This window comes from Pelobates fuscus, chromosome 6, assembly GCF_036172605.1.
Source record: "Pelobates fuscus isolate aPelFus1 chromosome 6, aPelFus1.pri, whole genome shotgun sequence".
Taxonomy (NCBI): domain Eukaryota; kingdom Metazoa; phylum Chordata; class Amphibia; order Anura; family Pelobatidae; genus Pelobates; species Pelobates fuscus.
The window spans coordinates 274,945,117-274,962,192 of record NC_086322.1 but is presented as its reverse complement, the minus strand read 5'-3'; the positions used below and the strand labels follow the sequence as shown (position 1 = coordinate 274,962,192).

Sequence of the window (17,076 nt, the reverse complement as noted above, 5' to 3'; positions counted from 1 at the left end):
TCCCCCTCCTGTCTCTTTACTAAGTGGAGTATAATTACAGGTTTGAATGTGTCCTATCTTGCACAATTGCTATAATACCACATCTGTATGAAAGATATTTCAATACGTTGTATAGCCTTGAGCAGTGGAAACATCAGAAAATTGATAGATAAAATCTGCAAAACAGCATTCAGAATAGTAAAAATAAGTGTAAATTGTTATATTTAAGAATAAAACATATAACCTAAAAATATAGATTTTCTTAAACAATATGGTCACCCAGACCACTTCATCTGGTCTACAAGTTTGGCTGGAGTAGCTCAGTCCTTTTAACCTCGCAATATAAAATGTAGTTTTTTTTTTTTTTTTTTTAACTGCAATGACTCACTATGAAAGCCACTAGAGGCACTTCCACTGAATGGACAGTAAAATTGTCACGTAATACAGAAGTCCATCATAAGAGAACACTAACTTAGTGCTTTCCTATAGGGAAGCTTGAAATGCGGGTGTGGAACTTTAGCACTGTTAATCCAATGTACACGAGTGTCTTCGTTGAGGTGGAGCTACCTTTGCCAAGCTTGTCACTTCCCCCACCCCTGAGCAGTGATGGCTGTAGGGAAATAAAGCTCCTTGTATGGAGGGTCTCACGGGATCATCCATAGACTTCAATGCTGTACTCATCCATGCTTAAGACTACAGCGCCGACGTCGGGTTCCGGTAATGGAGGTGCAAGAAGTTGAGGAAAAGTGAAGAGAAGAAGATGGCGGTGCCCTCCAGCAGCAATGTCACCATTGGGGGGGAGGGGGGGGGGGGGGGGGGGGGGAGAGGGGGCCTGCAAACTATGCAGAAAATTCAGACTGTGACAGAGCCACTTTCATCTTTTATAAGCATCTTCATGACTGCACTGTGCTATGGAATATGTTGACAATATAAAAACAATGACTTTTAAAACAATCAGTTAAAGGAACACTATAGTCACCAGAACAACTACAGCCTATTGTATTTGTTCTGGAGCGTGTAATCCTTCCCTGCAGGCTTTTTGTAGTAAATAATGCAGTGTTTACATTACAGGTTAGTGAAACCTCCACTGGCCACTCCTCAGCGGTCTACTAGAGGTGCTTCCTGGGGCAGTGCTGCACTGTGTGAATGGCATTCAGTGTCTCCACCCTCTGCATGCAGACACTGAACTTTCCTCATAGAGATGTATTGATTCAGTGTATCTCTATGAGGAGCTGCTGATTGGTCAGTGCTGTGTTTGGCTTCTGCTGGCTCTGACCCTGATCTGCCTCCTTCAGTCTCAGCCAATCCAATGGGAAAGCATTGTGATTGGCTCAGAACACAAATTCTGATGTCAGCCAAGCAGGTGGATCCGGGGCAGAGCCAGCAGCAGCAGACTGAAATAAAAGATATGATTTTGGTATATTTAGGGGGGCAAGTGAGGGGATAGATGGTGTTTTTAACACTAAATGATCAGGAATATATGTTTGTGTTCTTGACCCTATAGTGTTCTTTGAAGGAGTAATGGGGATTAATGTCCTACAATTGATTGGAAAGGAAGTAGAAAAAAAGAGATCCAAAATAAATCTGTAAAAACTACAACTCGCATGATGCTTTGTATATCTTTGCATACCTTTAGAATAACAAGGCATCATAAAAGTTGAAGTTTTAAAACATCTGGGTGTCTACCTTTTGGACACTCCTGGTATGAGTGGTGAACTTCAGGTGGGGGATCCTTAAACATGGACAATATATTTCTGGGTTCTCTTACTCCATTCCCTTGTTATAACTTTGTATATTCAAAATATTACTGATGGTGGTACCAAATTGTAACTTTTTTTTTTGTACATATTTCTACCAATATCTGTGATAGGGAGGGGGGGGGGGGGGGGGGGAGAAATAAAATGCAAAACGTTTGCATTTGCAACATTTATTTTACGAAATACATTTTAAAAGACATCTTTATTATTTATACAAAAAAAGACTAGTTTTTCAGAATGCATATAAATCAAATAAAAGGTCACTTTAGGATATTTTATTTTTTTACTTTCAGTCCTCGAAATAACAAAAAACACGCACTAAAAGCATTACAAAGGGGGAAAAACATTTAATTTTCCTTTTAACAAAGGACAGTACAATAACATCACAGACAGGTGACATCTTTTCAAGTGCATTTAGCGTCCTGCCTTTTCATACCTTAATCCTTAGCGTCGGAAATAATATATCTTTCAGTTAATATATATTTTTTTTTTATTTGCTAAAATATAGCAACTCGACCAGTAAATGAGTTTTTTTTTTGTTAATTTTTTACATTTTATTTTGTCTGAACGCAGCTTAGCAAATGGAAGGATGTTCTGAAAGATGAACAAAAGGGTTTAAAACAGGGACAATTCACAATATGACAAAGCGACAGGTTTGCTTTATAAAAAAAAAAAAAATTAAATACACAATAGACGTTAAATTGTTTCCTTTTGGAGAGGAGTTAAAGGCATAATTTCCGCAAAAGGTGGTACAATACCCTCACCTCCGACAAACATTTAAAGCAAACAAGCCATTAACACTTATGAAGACGGGAGGCTTGAAATGTATATGGCGGGTAGCAAAGAGTGTTGGAATGGTACAGAAACTCGTATGTAGGGTGACGATAATGACAGATAGCAGAACGTTAAAGCAAAATACAGAACAATAATGGTGGGACGAAATAAGTAGAAAATCACCCAAGAACATCCAACACCCTCTGCACCTAACAATGGCCAGGTCTACCTTCTTACCCCTATAGTCACCCCCATTCACCATCCAGTGTCCCTCTGCCCCCATCAATACTCGTAACCATAATAAATACAATTTATAACCTGCAAAATAAAGCTGGGACGTAAATCTATACTCACTTTCCTTATCTAGAACCATCAGAATTTAAGAGGTTGGCATATTTTAATGGAAGATTTCATACCTCCACGTCAACCTGTCCCTTACATTTATCCGGGACACCCTGTAATGTGGTCACTTTCATACAACTGCACGTTCGAGCCTCAGCACATTGGAGAGTCCTATATTATACAGGAAGTGGAGGAGAGAAGGCACTGCATGCATTGCAAACTTACTAGTAGGGCTAAAGAACCTTTATAGGTTTTTGACAATTCTACACATTTTCATAAGTGGTGGCTAATGGGGTAAAAACAAACAAACAAAAAAATTCAATAAAAAAATAATCAACCACTTCAGAGGAGTAGAGGGCCATAAGCCAGAAAATCAGCCTACCTATAAGCTAAATTCAGGGCAGAATGAAAGGATACATTTTGGCAGTCCATGTTTCCACAAACTCTCCCTCCTTAACAGCGTCACCACCTCTGCCCATTATGGCACAATTTAGCTCGACACCAGACAGAACAAGAGAATCCCCAAAATATTCACAGTCTGTCCTTCCTCGCCCTTCTCTCAGACTCCCCTCCCCTCCAGCAACATGACACGGGGAGCAGAAGACAGACACATTAACAGAAAGACAGGGTGATGATAATGTGGATGCCACAGGCAGGGGGGCTACATTTCATTGGAAGAGTAGTCTTTTTCTGCCGTCCCATTGGAAAGCACGTTGCCCTCCTGAAGCCTTTTGACGCGGTATGCTTCAAAGTGAATACTGCTGGTGATATCTTTTATATTCTGCATGTGTGTCCTGTATGTAGATAGGAAAGCAAATCGGGCATAGTTTAATGCCAGAAGAATTAATTTCTATTGAAAACAGGGCATATATGTTGCAGGTGAAAACAAAATAAATAAATTAAATACACTGCTTAGCATATTCTGGAAGCAACAAACATTACAATATGGATAAACATATTCAAATTATCTGTGTTCTTTAAAAACGGACAGTTACCTGATAAGCAAATCCCGCAGGCAGGCAAATTCACAGTGGCCAATGTTTTCCACTAAGGGAATAGAAAAAGGGGGAGTGAAAATGAGTATGACAGAACAATTGGTATAAGAATTATTTACCAAAGATTGCGAAGCTACCTGCATAACACACAGATATTGTAGCCTATTTGCCAAGTACATTGGTAATGTGATTATTTAAAAACTTCCTAAAGAAGCCACTGGGTGGCAGATTTGAGCCATCACTCAATACTTTGAATAACTCTTTACAAAGATGTAAAACTGAATTTAGAATCTAAACAAATATATATATAAAAAAAAAAAAAAAACAACTCTCCATGGAATCAAAATTTCCTTTAATTCAAATGGGGGTTTCCATACAGACACCAGAGCTCTTCTGGGGAAGCCATTTCTTACAAGAGTTTGTTTTAAAAGAACGGTTTCTCCCTCGAAAAGGTTCTACAAGTCCAACCAACAATGAGCCAAAAATTACTGGCAAAGAATGGTTCGTCCCCAGCATTTCATGCAAAATCCCTCAGCAAGATGTGGATCATCTGTCAGGCCTGAACTTGTATGCAGTTTGCAGATGCGCTACAATTTGTATGGTTTAGAGGAGGTTAAATCTATGTTGGACGCTTGGCTTGTCTGAAACCAAAAAAATTATTTGAATCTATGGAGTAGCAAGAGGGAGGTAGAGAGAGACAGAGAGAGAGAGACAGAGAGAGAGAGAGAGACAGAGAGAGACAGAGACAGAGAGAGACAGAGAGAGAGAGAGACAGAGAGAGAGAGACAGAGAGAGAGAGACAGAGAGAGAGAGACAGAGAGAGAGAGACAGAGAGAGAGAGACAGAGAGAGAGAGAGAGAAGGGTGCACATGAAACCTCACTCCGAATTAAAAGTAGAGACGTGGCAGTAGTAAGAAAGCGCTCATCATGTGTTAGCAATGTTACACAAAGAAACCACTATAGAGAAGTGCATAGCGATAGGATTACGGAACCTTTTCAGAATTCAACTCAAAGCAAAACAAATAAAAAGTTGTGTATACGGCTGCTTCAGTGAACATGAACAGCACACTCCAGAGCTTTAACAGGACTCGCGTTGGGCTTAAAGGCATCCTACTTCCTTTAACCTCTCTTGGTTATAATGCACAATTATCGCTTTTAGGTATGTACGCATATAAGCAAATATATACGAGTTTCGAGGGGAAGGAGTGTTGCAAAAGCCATCAAATTTAAACGGGATGGGAACAATGAATCCAATCTGCACGCTGCTACTTTTAGGGTTAATCGCTGCACATTTCGTAAAGGATGGTCAAGGAAAAAGATAAATAAAAGTAAGACCTGTTAAGAAGCACAGGGACTGCTGGGGCCATTCCCTATTTGCATTTAGGGGCTATATTCACTAACATTACAGAGCTGCCTTCCTCTCAAACATTTCAACCTTCAAATACTAATTTCAAATGGTGCATCACGTGGATGTTCATGGTACAGAAAGCATGCAATCACTCGGGAAGGAATATAGGCGCTCTAAATTAAATGTTCGGTTTCTTCCCAGCAAACTGTTTATAACAAAGACTCTCGTACTAAGCAACAAGTTAAACTGTGGAGAAGGGTCAGACACTTAACAGTGAATGAGGGGGAGATAGAAGATGGCATCTAAGCAAAACACCAGACAGTACCAAGGAATGAGAAAGTCAGGCCCTATCTTGGTTTGGAGAGCGGAGCTGAAACCCTCTATTGTGCAGGATTCTTAAAGGAGATCAAATCCTGTTTGTACAGTGCATGTGGGCAACTCAGAGCATCTATTGTATTGTCCTGGTGAGTGGCAGGAGGGGTGGGGGTTAAAACACCATATTGTCCAGATTATGACTTGAGATAACATGCTTTAAACAGAATGGAAAAATTAGGTTTTGTTTGGTACACAGACCGGGAGGATTGGCTTCCATGCAGAACGCAGACATCACCAGGACGGGTAAAGATAAGTTCTTTTATTTTACAGGATTTTAGTGAGCAAAGAAAATTCATCTGTCACATTACAGGGTTTGTTTTAGAAGGTTTGTTAAAAAAAATATAAAAACAATCTAGAAACAGAATGTACAATATAAGGACATCTTACTGCATACTATTCAACAAGTGGAAACACAACTGGCATTAAACACAGCACTGCTTGGCACCCATTCTCTTCAATATTTTTTTAGTGATAGTTCAGAAGGTCTTGGTGGTAAGGTATTAGTGATATTGCAGAAGGTCTTGATGGTAAGGTATGTATTTTTGCCGATGATACTAAGATATGTAACAGGGTTGATGTTCCAGGAGGGATAAGCCAAATGGCTAATGATTTAGGTAAACTAGAAAAATGGTCAGAGTTGTGGCAACTGACATTTAATGTGGATAAGTGCAAGATAATGCATCTTGGACATAAAAACCCAAGAGCAGAGTACAGAATATTTGATAGAGTCCTAACCACAACATCTGAGGAAAGGGATTTAGGGGTGATTATTTCTGATGTCTTAAAGGTAGGCAGACAATGTAATAGAGCAGCAGGAAATGCTAGCAGAATGCTTGGTTGTATTGGGAGAGGGTATTAGCAGTAGAAAGAGGGAAGTGCTCATGCCATTGTACAGAACGCTGGTGAGACCTCACTTGGAGTATTGTACGCAGTACTGGAGACCGTATCTCCAATATCCAGAAGGATATTGATACTTTAGAAAGAGTTTAGAGAAGGGCTACTAAACTGGTTCATGGATTGCAGGATAAAACTTACCAGGAAAGGTTAAATGATCTTAACATGTATAGCTTGGAGGAAAGACGAGACAGGGGGATATAATAGAAACATTTAAATACATAAAGGGAATTAACGCAGTAAAGGAGGAGACTATTTAAAAGAAGAAAAAAACTACCACAACAAGAGGACAGTCCTAAATTAGAGTGGCAAAGGTTTAAAAATATCAGGAAGTATTACTTTACTGAGAGGGTAGTGGATGCATGGAATAGCCTTTCAGCTGAAGTTGTAGAGGTTAACACAGTAAAGGAGTTTAAGCATGCATGGGATAGACATAAGGCTATCCTAACTATAAGATAAGACCAGAGACTAATGAAAGTATTTAGAAAATTGGGCAGACTAGATGGGCCGAATGGTTCTTATCTGCCGTCACATTCTATGTTATAAAGTAATCAAGCACAAATGTATATAACGAACACCTATGTGACAAAGTTCTAAAACGCAATCACGGTCAAAAAACTGTTGACTGTTCCTGCCAATTACTTCACTATTAGTATTTTAGATCTCAGTTGACATGTACCAGTACCCTCTATTTAACATCTCTGAAAGGGACAGTTCTTCATTGTCACACCCTGACGCATTGCTCTATTCAGAGTAAGATTACCACCCGATGATGCTTTGCGGGCTCTTATACATCTACAGGAAAATGAGTAGGTGTGCTTTAGACTTTCCTTGGACAGGGTTATGTCCATGTTTCCAACTAGGTTTAGGTTATTATAGTTAACATAGCATGCACAGACAGCCTAGCTTTGTCATCACCATGTATGTAATCGCACATGTGAAAGTTCCTCTTTCAGATATACACAATAGATTGAGTACTGGAATGGGTCAGAGACTATACATCACCAAAACACTCAGGTGAGGGATGAGGACCTTTTCTTTCCCCGAGTAAAATACCTTCTATGGTTCCCCATTTGGTCTTCCGGCCCAGTATCCGTCTGCCATTAATCTGGTATTCTTGGTCACTGCCCACCACAGCAAATGGAATCATTTCCTGAAGATGAGTAAAAGGAACATTTGTTAGAAGTATTACCAACGATGATTGCAACACCGCTCTGGAGGAGTACTTGAAACACAAGGTGGGCTGGAATGTCCAGGCTGCTGAAACACTTTGAAAAAGACCTATGCGGTGGTGAAACGAGTCCGTGTTACTTTCACTACTCCTGCTTTATTGTTTTAGTTCATTGTATTAAAGATAGATACAGTTTTATTCTTGGAACTCCATCAATCTTCTGGAATTCAGCCTCCAATTTAGGGAGTGTACCACGAGAGTCCTATGGATTGAGCAAAACCTTACTTTGCTGTGAAGCTAGTAAGTAAAATTTCATTCACTTTAAATTCGTTTTTCCACATATATTACGGAGAATGCACCATCAACACAGCCTTACATTGGGGATTATACCACTCCACTTTGTTTAAGTGAGCCATAAAGAAGGCTCCAATAAATGTGCGTGCATTCTTATCCACCTATTTAATTAATCAATATAATCCAAAGTTACTGCACTATATAGTGTATTTCTGTTTCATATTTATGGACTACTCAACAAGATTAAGAGACACACCACATTCTTAAGCAGGTGTTATACCGCTCAAGCGCAGCCCATTGTACGTGTATCTCTTTTTCGTCCACCTTCCATTTGTAGAATATACTACGCTATATTACCCTCCCAATGTCATCTTGTTAATACATCACCTGAGGTCACATCAAGGCGTTACTCCCAACTCCTTCCTACCACTACCTCATATTGCTTCCGGGCAAGAGACTCTGGCTTAGGTTGTACGAGCTGCCACCTTTTATCTACCATTACCCTTTTTAGCACTTAACCTTATTTTTGTGCATTTTATATCTAAGAACTTGCCTTGCTGTAAGTAAGGCTTTGATCTACATCAACTAATGAGCATGCCAAAGATACATGGTTGATCACTGTGACGAGACCAATCTCGGCACTGTGCATTGGAGGAGCCTGGTTGCATGCCTGCTGCCTTTTGACTATGGACCGGCATTTAAATACTTTATTTTCCTATGCAGAAAGGTCTATTCATGTATTTCTGCCCTGGCGTTCGGTAGATTCTCGGATTTACTGAATGAACTAATTTAACCCAGATAGCTATGCCATGGAGCCTATTCGTGTAATAAAAGACTTTGGCTCCATGGCAATTGAACTGTATGTGTGTGGTCTGAGCGCCATTCAGTAATAATGTGCGCTCAGACCTAAGCTATCTGGGGATATGTTGAATGTACCTGTTTTATGCAATGGCTGCACAGTTCTATATTTTTATGTATTTTATTGTCTTTTGCTGCCATTTGTTCAATGGAGTTTTGTCTCTGTCCTTGGAGATAATTGGATTACTTCCCAATTATCTCCAGGATAGAAGACTCTGTGGAACTGGTTTTGGGCAGAAAAGCCATGCTTCATTTGGTCACAAAGGACTACGATCTATCTTTTGAACCACTGGACCAATTTGTATGATTTTGACGTATGTTTGTATTTGGAGTATGCGGATTCTGAAAATGTAATGTTATGTGAATGTGATGCATGCTTTTAAAGTTATGAATAATGTGGAAAAACTATTTCTCGGCCTGTGATAATTACATTACCCATTGTGTAAGGTAATTGTATCACAGGCAGCGGGGAGGATTTTGTGTGGGAGTGTCTGAGTGTATTGTACGTGTTTATTGCTTGTTTTCCAAAACCCTGTGGGTGGTACTAATGTGTATATAAGAACAATAAACCCACAGCTCTGTCTGTTCCTGCTTAACCCTCAAAACGGAGCCTGGTCTCGTTCTTGGGGGGGGATTTATTGTATGCTGTTCCAGTTTGACTGCTAGGAGTGTAAACCTATTCATATGGTTTTTCCTATTCGGCTGTTTACAGCATTCTTATGTTTGAGAGCATTCATATGCTTCTCCGGTTCGGTGTATTGGGGTCTACAGTAGCTGTGCCTGTGTCTCTGGAAGGGAAGATCTACTAAACGGCTTTTAGCCCCTTTTTATGCCTCGGGGTGCCGTTACAATCACTATATTACACTCACCCTAATCTTCTCGTTTACCAGCCTGTCCTCTGTATCCTCATCAAACTCCTTCTGAGGGTAGATGTCTATTCCATTGTTCTGCAGATCGGCTCGAATCTGTGAAATAAGGGCAAAAAAGTGAGATTGAGCCATACTGACAGCTGTGCCACATGTTCCTATTGGCCACAAAACTATGGGTGTTCATCTCGGCTTTTGGTTATTAAAAATCTTGTTTTGATTAGCAGACAACTATCCGAAAGGTTTTTGACACAATTGGTGGCCATTAAAGGAACACTCCAACGCCAAAACCATTTATCTATTTTTACCTGGGCACCAATGCTGCGTTCGGACTTCTCCTGCAGGAAAAGCTAGAGGTCTTCACTGAGCTTAGCAAGTCCGTTAAAGGACCGCGTTCACGGAACGCTCAGGTGACATGCATAGCACTGCTTGGCTCAGTAGAGTTATTGGGATTCTACAGAAAGAGCTGTGAGCCCGTGTCAGAACCCAGCTAAGTCCCCAAACCATTCTAAAACAGTATAAGCCAAATAACTCTGGGAAGGTGCCAGGGCACTGCTACCATCATAACCACAACAGTAGTCTGTAGAGATTATGGTGTCCGTAGTGTTCCCTCTATAAAATGTTTTCAATTACCCTCTGTTTGAAGTAATCTCTTTCCTCTAGAGTTAAAGTGTCCGCTTTGGCAATGACTGGTACAATATTCACGACTTTGCTCAAACGTCTCATGAACTCAATATCCAAGGGCCGGAGTCTGTAAAAAAAAAAAAAAAAAACAAAACGAAGCATAAGACTGCTGGTTGTGATCACTCAATCACTTAGACAGGATGATAAAGAACTGATATGGGGACCATCTTCGGCTTATTGTACTTAAAATTTGCCAGAAGCCTATGGAGGATCCCGCGGCAGTCTGAATCCCACAGACATTAATTGTGATGGCTGCTGGGGTTGGACAAAATTTGGCGGCAGAGCTCTGCCTTCTGTCAACTCAATTTTTCATAAAACAAGGTAGTCCCTACTTTGTCTCATGATCTCCTTGGATTGCAATGGAATTTTTGTGAATTCCTTATTTCTCCGTTAGATTATACCTTTATGAAATACTGAAAAGTGACAGAGCTGCTTTAAAATTACTATATGAGCAGATAAGTATTATTAATAATCCAGCAAAGTAGGAAGTACAAACCAACACAAGCATTTATTATAAAGCCCTTGATTGATTACGCTGGCAATAAGGCTGAACAAGGATGGCGGTGGTGATGGTGGTGGAGTACAGATTAAATAGTGCTGACCTACTTTTCATTACTAAGTAACTAGTGAAGGAGAGGTAGACGAAGCCGTGGCAATACTCACGAGTGTCCTGTTGCTGGGATAAAGTATATACAACAGTGAACTCTGCTGTCCGGAATTCGTTTTTTGCGGTTGATGTTTACCTCTTCCTGTAGGTATTTCTCGTATTGATCGTTAATAAACTTCATGATGGGCAGCCAGCTAAAGAATAATGAAAATAAATATTACATTTACCACATAGCCAGATACAGGGAGAATGAAGCCAGATACATGAAGAACTACGGAATTGTAGGCAACTGGTAGCAGTAACAGTGGGTTAGCGTTTTAGTCCACGTCAATAGGCAGTCTCCAAAGTAAATCCTCGCAATATGTTAACTGAAGAGCTTTAGGCATTAACGGGAGCCACATTCCCATCCCAATTCATACATTTCAAGAGAAATCGTCACTTTTATAAACAGGATTAGGAATGATCTCCCAAGCTACCAAACTGACATTTCAGATTTACAGTGCTTGGAACGATCTTTAAGTGCGAGCTGCCATAGGGATGCACTAATTTAATGTTTCCCAATGAAAAGCGTTCTACTGGGCGATTGCCACATCTGATTGGCTCATTTGCAGCAATTATTGTGCATGTGACATTTTCACATGGAGAGGAAGGGAGATTGCCATCAGCAGCAGTGCCTTCAGGGGTGGAGCGGAATAGAGGCAGATAACCACTCTCCCCTGGAGAAAAATGCATGTCGTTTATGGTTTACTTATTGGGGGGGTTAAGAGACACCCGAAATGTTAAAAAACAAATATATTGGTTAAATACCAAAGAGAAAGGCCTAAAGGGACACTATAGTCACCAGAACAACTACAGCTCATTGTATTTGTTCTGGTGAGTATAATAATTTGCTTGAGGTTTTGCTTCAGAGAAAATACAGTGTTTACATTACAGCCTAGGGACACTTAAAGTGGCATTCCTCAGATGGCTGCTAGAGGTGCTTCCTGGGGGCAGGGCTGCATTCAGTGTGACTGACTTTCAGTCTCCACCCACTGAACTTTCCTCATAGAGATGCATTGATTCAACGCATCTCTATGAGGAGATGCTGATTGGCCAGGGCTGTGTTTGACTTGTGCTGCCTCTGCCCCTGATCTGCCTCCTTGACAGTCTTAGCCAATCCAACGCTTTTTCATAATGATTGGCTCAGAACACCACTTCTGATGTCAGCCAAGCAAGCAGATCAGAGGCAGAGCTGACAGCAGCAGACTGAAATAAAGGTAATATTTTGCTATATTTAGGTGGCGGGGGTCTAGATGGTGTTTTAAACACCATAGGGTCAGGAATAAATGGTTTTGTTCCTTTAACGATTTGACTGTTAATTAGACCTTGGAATTTATACGAGCACAAAACTACACTTGTAACAGAACTAATGAAACCTATTAATATACAGAGAAAGATGCCAGACAAAGAGAGCAAATGTTTCATCACTATTGGCAACACTGTACCTTTGTGTAATAATAAAAACCTCTTCCTTACTCCAAAATAAATATTTACAAAAAATGTTTTATGGCCTGTTCTACAGATTATGTTTAGATATTAATGAACCTGATTTCATGCTGGGTGCACTATATTTAGATGTGTGCAAAGATTTGCTTTCATGGATTCATTTGAAAAAAGTTCCTGGTAACTTAGAAAAAAAAAAAAAAAAAAATTAACTGTAATTTTATTTTGACTAATCTCTGAAAAGACATTTTTGCACAAGTCTATTCCCCTTTGATTAATCACACTGGGAAGCATACATACAATAAACCTAGTGAACATCAAGGTTGTACCTATATAGTCTTTTCCCCAAAACTAGAGGTTGTACCGTTTCACAAAGGAGAGGGGAACATAACATCAACTGAATGTCTTCATCATCTAAACGGCATTTTTCAACAGCTCCCCATGTTTGAGTGCGAAACGCGTTTGGCTGTCGTCTTGTCCCCCCCTTTTGCACAGTATAGGCAGATATGTTTTTTGCATTTCAAAAAAAAAAAAATGTGAAGTTTATTATATTCTGCATGTGAAGCTAGTTTTTGTGATGCGAAAATCCAAAAGGATTTCACTGCGAGGTGGTCTGATGACGGAACATTGATTTTGCAAGGGAACTGTTCCGAAGTGCACCGCCTAAGCTGTGATTGCTGGAAGGTATTTAAATGAGCTGGCTGTTCTCATCTGAGCTCCCGTGAGTTTATGTGCATGGTTTTCTTCAACAGCCTGAGTTTACAGCCTATGTGTGCAGACTATACCACTGAAGATGGGATGGTCAGAAACTAAAATCAGCATTGTATAACGGAGCACTTTATGCATAACACAACCATGACCGTTTATACTGAATGTTCTTTGTAACCAACATTTACATATATAGTGTGCTGCTGCATGCTGTGGACATTTGTATTCCACTGAGTGAAGTGGTGTTGTGGAGACAGGCTCTGGCACCGAGTGTAGTGATATTATGAAGACAGGTTTGGAGACTATGGTGAGGCCTAATAGAAAGCAGTTGTTGGGGGATTCTGTCATAAGAGGTGTGGAGCTGGACAATAGTGGTATTGTGAGAGGTCTTCCCGGAGCTACTGCTTACAGAGACAGGAGACGTGAATGTAATATTGTTAATCGAGTAAAGCAGGAAGGGGAATTAGATATACTTGTCCATCTAGGGACAAAATACTTCGCTTGCAATGAAGTTTCAGAGGTAAAGGTAAAGTTTTTTTGTGTTTTTGCCAATGATATACAGCAGGTTGTGTCCACACGGTCACATTCTCTGAAGTTCTCAAAACGACAGGCGGATGCGTATTAGGGACTTTAACTTGTGGCTTGGTGAATGGTGTCGGGAGCAAGGATTTAGCTTCATTTCTCATGGTAGATCTGTTTGAAATGGAAATAAACTGTACAAAAAAAGATGGTTTGCATCTTTCTCAAAAGGGAACAAATGTTCTCAGTGAGCAGTTCAGAGGTATTTCTAGGATGTATTTAAACTAGGAGGGGTGGGGGCAAAAGGGTGATATAACATCAATCCAATTGCCCCCCAAAACAAGGACAGAAGGTGCCTGTAGCAGGGACTAATGAAAGTATTTAGAAAATTGGGCAGACTAGATGGGCCGAATGGTTCTTATCTGCCGTCACATTCTAGGTTTCCCTGGGAGCTCATTTTTTCTCATTCATTTGTCTTGTTCCTGCCAAACTTATTTTATGTTCAATATAAAACCAGAGAAATGTTTGGATCTTATTTTTCAGTTTAATAATAATGCTACTTAGGAATGGCCCCTTTGCATTTTTACGCATTTCAGTAAATACTACCTAACTGTTTTCTGGGTTGAGGTGTGCAAAAGAAGCACACATATTTGCCTCCCATGCGTAATCTGTCACAAAACTCACCTTTAGAGAACCTGCAGATACAGCCAGTGTCCCTCGGTGGTGCATCTACAGACAGTCTCCCCCCTCCCCCCCCATGCAACGAAGAGGACCCACTAATTAGGAGCTTCCTCTTCTGGCTTGTGGACATCTTATCCACATTGTTCTAGCCATTAGTTTCTAGAAAACCTAATTCCTTTCCTTCCAAGAACTCAATTCAGGAGTAGGATTGCAGTGGTCAGCATCTAGAAGTATGACTGGTAGAGTAGGACTTGACATTTCCAGTCAATCACCATGCACTCACCAGTTCTCATTGTTTATATGGTCTCCAAAGCCAGGAGTGTCAATAACAGTCAGTTTCATACGCACTCCTTTCTCTTCTATTTCTGAATATCAAACACATAAGGAATGGGGTTAGACACAGAGGCATTGTATCACAGCTTACTTCTAGAAATAGCCCCCCCAAAATAATGCATAGTTCATCATAATCCCGTGTTTACCAAAAATCTCTGAGCTATACTCTTAACCTTCATATTACACCAAGAAACATTACTCTATTCCCCATCTGCCAACTTCTCGGCCCTGTATCTTACTCCTTCATTTCTGATCCCTGGTCTAATCTTACAGTTTTCGATACCCTTACCATGTGTGACGCTTTTGATCTCTATAGTTTTGGGGATCCGTTCCTCGGCTGCTGGCTGCACAGATTTCCTGCTCACTTTGGATTTGAAGAGAGTGTTTATTAATGTTGATTTTCCAAGCCCGCTTTGACCTGAGGATGGAGAAAGGACATATATTGAGATTTAAGGGGTACCCGTCATGTACCATAACTTATGCTCTCTTGAAAGAGCATAGAATATAATCAATACATTGTACTAGCAAATATTGGAAGGATTCGTGCTCTGAAATATTGACTGACAAGGGAGAGCAGAGGAGACCTTAGACAGGCAGGCCTCCTGCTCTCCACTCAAGGCAACTACAGCGCATGCACCTTGGTTGCTATGGTAACTCCCAAGTGGACACTGCTAGGGCGTATAGGGAGTGCCTCACATTACGCTGTGCAGATATTTTTTTTTTTTTTTTTAATTCTTTATTTTATTTGTGCATGGAAGATCACATATAACGTACCCTGCCACAACAGTCAGAGCATGTGAAGTCAAACAAAGAGTTGCATTGGTTAGGCAGTGAAAAAACTTTGCACATTTTTTTTTAAGTTATTAACGCTTGACACAGAATTGTATTCAAACTGATTACTAGCAAAAGTAAGAAACAGGATTAGCTTAAGATGTGTTATGAGAAAAGTAGGTAAATTTGCAGGCTAGTTGTTCAGGCTTATGTCACCGTGTATTAAGCGTTAGGTTACCTGCTGAATAAACGTTAGGTTACATGCTGGATAGACATTAAGCTAGATTACATGCAAGGCTGTACTCGCTTGGGACAGGTTAAGTAGTAAACGTTAGGTTGCATGCTAGACAGACATTAAGCATATATTACGAAGGGTACAATTGCATGGCCTCTAATTAGACTGCTTATTTTTCATCATAAGTAACATCACTATTTATGGATTAGTAGGCACCAGCACCACCACGAGGGCTGATAGTGACGGTGAGCGGCAAAGGGCCTAACTCGTATCTCAGTCCTAGCTCCCAGGCTATCCTATGCCAGCCAGGGGTACCGCATGGTCCCTTCTCGAGCAGTCACACTGCAGGACATTGTCCCTGATTGCAGGCATATTGGTCGCCTCTGCGGTCGCTTGTATGGTCCCCTGCGTTTCGGGCTACGGTTTCAGCGTGTTTGGCGCCCTTGAAGTCGCCTCCATAGTGCCGCTGTGTGTTTCAGAGAGGAGTGGTGCTTGATCCGCCGCCATGTTGGTGATTTTCCTGCTGGTAGGAAGGTGCGTCGCATTATGCAGGTGGTACTCGTTGGTGGAGAGGCAGGACAGCTCATCTGCCATTTCAACCTCCGCCAAAAATCGGTGAAGTGCCGGTTCAGCTTGGAGAGGATGTCTGCTAGGCCGGCTCTGGATCGTGGAGACCACGCGGTGTCCGCCATGTTGAGTGTGGCGCTGAGAAGGCCTCCGAGACTTCGGTCGTAGCAGAGGTGAGTAGCGTGTTTGGGTTTGAGAGTATAAGCTGGTAGTCCCGGTCTGCTTGTGGTCCCGATGTTATCGCACATGCCCTCCGACATCTTTATTTCAGTGCTTGGGTTACAGGTCTTGGGGGCCCTGCTACGGCACCGCCGGTGTTTCGCGGTATTCGGGGCCTGAGGGTGGGGACCGGGATCACCCCCCCGGTCCAAGTAGGGGGGGGTACGGGGCCAGTTCCCCACGGGTCCGACTCATGGCAGGGTGCTGATCGGCAGGCAGCGGGGCAGCGGCCGTCCACCCCGCTCACCTCCAGAGTAGGCCTTAAGGTGCCAATGAGGAACCCTCCTCCTGGGGACTGAAGCCCGTTCGGCCAGCCTCTCCCTGGATCCAGGGCTCTCTGCCCGCTGAGGGCCACCGATGCTGGACGGCTGTCTGCCCAAAATCGCATTTTCGTTGCTTATTTGGGCCTAATTTGCAGGAGCTGGTGTCGAGTGCGACCATCCAGCTCGGCGGTCCGGCCCCGCCCCCCGCTGTGCAGATATTGACATGCTGGTAAATAAGCCAAGATTTGCCATTTGAAAAAAAGTACCACCGACAGAGCATAGGACAGAGTCACTGGATCAGAGATAAGGTGATTATATCTGAAAACATCTTTTCTCTGTGACATACTGTCAAGT

At 41.5% G+C, this 17,076-nt stretch overlaps 1 protein-coding gene across 4 annotated transcripts in view; it reads right to left on the bottom strand.

Annotated features, from left to right (window-relative positions):
- Positions 1-2,063: 2,063 nt before the first annotated feature.
- Positions 2,064-17,076, bottom strand: part of SEPTIN9 (septin 9) — a 198,542-nt gene continuing 183,529 nt past the window's right edge. For all 4 annotated transcript variants that reach the window (XM_063459183.1, XM_063459185.1, XM_063459184.1 and 1 more), the window contains 8 exons: positions 14,957-15,085; positions 14,618-14,699; positions 11,001-11,138; positions 10,287-10,404; positions 9,657-9,752; positions 7,521-7,617; positions 3,848-3,899; positions 2,064-3,646 (listed from right to left, as the gene is read on the bottom strand). In XM_063459183.1, coding sequence (XP_063315253.1) covers positions 3,514-3,646; positions 3,848-3,899; positions 7,521-7,617; positions 9,657-9,752; positions 10,287-10,404; positions 11,001-11,138; positions 14,618-14,699; positions 14,957-15,085 — 845 coding nt within the window. In that variant the 3' untranslated portion in view covers positions 2,064-3,513. The remainder of the gene's footprint in view (positions 3,647-3,847; positions 3,900-7,520; positions 7,618-9,656; positions 9,753-10,286; positions 10,405-11,000; positions 11,139-14,617; positions 14,700-14,956; positions 15,086-17,076) is intronic.